Source organism: Pseudogymnoascus verrucosus, assembly GCF_001662655.1.
Source record: "Pseudogymnoascus verrucosus strain UAMH 10579 unplaced genomic scaffold scaffold_100, whole genome shotgun sequence".
Classification (NCBI taxonomy): Eukaryota; Fungi; Ascomycota; class Leotiomycetes; order Thelebolales; family Thelebolaceae; genus Pseudogymnoascus; species Pseudogymnoascus verrucosus.
In genome coordinates, this window is record NW_017263751.1 from 9,696 (window position 1) to 13,556 (window position 3,861).

General features: G+C 51.6%; 1 protein-coding gene across 1 annotated transcript; it reads right to left on the minus strand.

The window, feature by feature from the left end:
- Nucleotides 1-2,110, minus strand: AP1M1 (AP-1 complex subunit mu-1). Its single transcript, XM_018280057.2, has 4 exons — nucleotides 1,819-2,110; nucleotides 1,631-1,759; nucleotides 476-1,567; nucleotides 1-420 (listed from the first exon to the last, which is right to left on the minus strand). The coding sequence occupies exons 1-4, from the start codon at nucleotides 1,855-1,857 to the stop codon at nucleotides 334-336; spliced, it is 1,347 nt and encodes a 448-aa protein (XP_018125070.1). The 5' UTR covers nucleotides 1,858-2,110; the 3' UTR covers nucleotides 1-333.
- Between the last annotated feature and the right edge of the window lie 1,751 nt (nucleotides 2,111-3,861).

Consider the following 3,861-nt stretch of genomic DNA (forward strand, 5'->3'; position numbering starts at 1 on the left):
ATAGCATCGACGAACAAACTCATTCATTCACGCGGCACCACACCCCCCTTTTTTAGTTCAAGCATCCGTATATGGTCATCAAGCCTTCATTCAGCGATCGCTGATTTATCTATCCGCGCGAATCCTTCTACGAGGGGTTGCATGCCTGCTATCAAATGCATGACATGATGATAACTCCTTTTGATACATGCGCCTGAAAATATCTCCACCCCGCTCGCTCTCTCTCTAGCCCCTTTCATCCATCCCCTCATGAGTAAGTATACTAATCCCATGTCTCTGCCGGTTGGTTTTTGGTGTGCTCTAACAGCTTCTGATGATGCGGTAATGGTGCTATCAGACGCCGGTCACGTCTGGTAACCGTACGGCGATGTCGCCGGACTGCGTGATGTAGCGCACCCATGGGAGGGATGGGTATTGTAACTACATAGCACATTAGTATCAGAAACCACCGTGAGACGGGGAATATACAACATACCTTCGGCTCGATAATCTTCAGATACCTGACCTGAATCCCACTAGTCGTAAAGTACGGAATCTCAAACTTAACACTAATAGGTCTCTTCGCCCCCTTCCCCCCCACCCCCCCCATACTCCCCCCAAACCCCCCCATCATCCCACCCCCCTGATCATCATCGCCCTTCACACTCGGCAGCCCCAGCTCCGCACGCATCAGAAACTCCTTGTTCCCACCAAACTGCTTGATCTTCCAGACAATCGCGCTCTTCTCCGGCGCATAATGGACGCTCCCGATATTCGTCCTGAAGCGGGGACTATCGGCGTCGTTGGGGACGGGGACGATGATCTCGACGTTGTTGGCTGTGCTGCGGCGCTTGAATTGCGATTTGGCTTTGAGGAGGTACTCGATGCGCGAGCCGCTGTGGTTCTCGACTACGCACTCGACCCAGATCAGTGGCTTGACTTGGGTGTTTAGTCGGTAGGACATGAGTTCGAACTCTCCGTCGGGAGGGATGAAGGAGATGGTTCTGTCGTTCTCAAAGCGCGAGAGGCGCACACACTGGTGGAATTTCACGTCTTCCATCTCGATTGCCTTGCCGCGGGTGGCGCGGCCGGTGGTCTCGAACATGACTTTGTCGTTGAGGCCGAGGCGCAGCTCGGGCATACCGGAGAGGTAGCATTTCATCTTGACTGCGCCGAGGATCTCGGAGCGGAGGACGTTGCCGGTAGAGGAGACGAGGAGGTTGAGTGACTCGACGACATCGAGGAAGACTTCGTTTTTCCTGTAACGGATGCCTTCGGAGCGCCAGGAGACGGCGTTGGTGACGGCGATTGGGGGGCGTGCTTGGACCTCTAGCTTGTGTGATTCTTGTGTGATGTATTCTTGGAGGATCTTGGACTCGGTGGTTTGCGGGTAGCCGAAATCCATCATCTCGTCGAGGAGCTCGTAGATGACGACGAAGTTGTCCCGGATGGATTCTTCCTCGAGCTCCTTGAAGTATTCGGTGAAGACCTCGACGATCTTGTGGAGGAAGAGGAGGATCTCGGCGGCATTTGTGTTTCGTTTGGTGAGGGCAAGGAGGTAGAGGTTGTTGTGTCTGATATAGAGGTACTGGAAGAAAGAAGGCGGTGTCAGCTACCTTGACCTCCTCGAAACGAATTGATTGCAACATACGTTTATCCCTTCGTCGGAGAAACAGGGCGGTACTGCAGAGCTCTCTTCTTCGGCATCACTCAGAAGGATAGGGAACTTTTCCACCGCAGACATGGGGATGTCTCCTCTGTAGTTGCGAGCTAAAAGGGTCTATACACATCATCAGCAATTGTGGCCACGATATATTTGTCGCCGCCGAGGTCGCCCACCTTGCCCTTGAGATCAAGGAAGAACACAGCTGATGCCATGATTTCGAGGCCTTCTGGCCAGTCCTAATAATAAATAAAGAGCTTTATTATATCATTTGTCGGCGCGGGATAAGTAAATGCACATTCAACGGTCGTCCTGCGATAATAACCCCCCACAATGCGCTTCGAGGGTCACCTTGCTATGGCTTAGCGCGAGACACTCAGGCGCCCAGGCGCGAACCCCAACCGAGACTAGCGCATAGCTTGTCGAAAAATGGGTTATAAAATATTCCGGCCGGCTCCTCAACTTCCTTTTTCTTTTCTTCAACGCGCCCTTTTAGACAGTGCAGCTCAACATTTAACACGCTTGACGGGGCGTTATGCCTTTAGTCTCCAGTGGGATCAATTGATGAGTATCGCGATTTCGCGGTGCGGAGACGAACTATTGACGGTACCATAAAGAGCTGGCCGAGCATTGTCTTGGACAACAGATTGCTTGGGCGGCGTCAGAGGGACCATACAAACTTGTGACGACTAGAGGATCTTTTATATATATATATAGCGATGGCTGTATTGGCAAGCATAGCAAGCCTTTGCCGTGTCGCAAAATACAAGCACTTTTAATGCATCTATCGGTCTTTTTGGTTCCTTTTTTTGACTGGTCACGTTTGATCCAGCCTTATTGTCGACTCGTCACGTTTGATCTAGCCTTATTATTGAGTCGTCACGTTTGATCCAGGTCTCGACATCAGCTGACTGTGTGTGTAGGAGCTTGGGCTTTGGTTGATTTGATCCTGGTTATACTTTCACCCTTTTAAGTTACGGTACATGCTCCGATTCCCAGGGAATAGTTCCGACGGTATGGCCGGGCTTTCCTCCTCCGGGGTGACAATGTGACAATGCACTGTTCCCAATCTGTTCATAGTCCCAGCAGCATGTGCTTGTTCCCCACGGGGGAGTATCCCAAGTGCCGGCGGTCGGTCGCAAGATATGCAGAGGGGTAAACCAGCTGTTAACGTCACTATTCTGAATGTGGCTGTTTGTTGAGGAGCGATGACATTTCATCTGAACCTATGGGATGATAGGCTCCAGCGAAAGATGGGGGTTCGATTACTGATGGGTTTCTTCATGAATACCCGATGGTGTTCCCAGTGATCCCAATCTGGTCAGTAACTCGCACAGGATCAATTTCTGCTACGTCCGTATGTCTTTCCCACCCGCTTTTGCCAGTCAGGTCAGACACGCATGTGTTACTTGCATAGGAGAGCAATCAGCGCATGAATCCGCCCATTCTCGTCTCTCCTCTTATCACAATCACAATCACAAGGCAGAAGCATAGCATCCCTTCGCCGGTTAAGCATCTTCCAGGAGTGAGCGCACCTATAGAGTTGCTTATATACTCGAGGATAGAGTACAGATACCCGGTCGTGCTTGTGCTTGTGCTTGTGCAGTGCAGTACAGTACAACTACTCGTACCACAGACCGGAGTAGACTCTTCGAATATAGTGGTGCACAAGCATTTCCGTAGGGTTTGTTACACGCCATTTGCTCACCAGTAAACGACGCCAGGACGCCAGGAAGAGAGTCGTTTCACAGCCACATGCCGTATCCAGCAGCAAATTACATAACCGGCTCCAGTAAAACCTCACAGCACGGATGAAAAGAAAGCCTGAGCCGTTGATCCAGTACGGTATGTGGCCGCAGGTGTGAACCCGTCTGATCCAGCGTATCCAGCGAATCCAGCGTATACCTGCGCCCCTCCCCCCAGTTCATCATCCCTGCCTTGGCTTGCTTGGTCTGCTTGGACGGGAACACGGAACCGGGGTATCCATCGATCCGGATAAATTCTAAAGGATTTTCGCCCCTGGCACGTGAAAAGTCCTCCCCCAATCCCCTCCAATGCGCCCTAATTCGCCCCTAAACCTCCCTAACTTCCCCCTAACTCTCCCTAACTCCCCCTAACTCCCTCCAATTCGATTCCGATCTACGCTGTCACGGTGCAAGGCGGCGTGGAGTCGTGGGTCTTCTGATCAGAAAGATCCAGCGTTTTACATATTACAGCAC

Excerpts from the sequence above, each read along its gene's own strand:
- AP1M1 (XM_018280057.2), bottom strand. The coding sequence starts at position 1,857 with ATGGCATCAGCTGTGTTCTTCCTTGATCTCAAGGGCAAG. Across the intron at positions 1,568-1,630 it reads TCTCCGACGAAGGGATAAAC|TACCTCTATATCAGACACAA; the intron begins GTATGTTGCAAT and ends TCTTTCTTCCAG. Across the intron at positions 421-475 it reads TGAAGATTATCGAGCCGAAG|TTACAATACCCATCCCTCCC; the intron begins GTATGTTGTATA and ends TGTGCTATGTAG.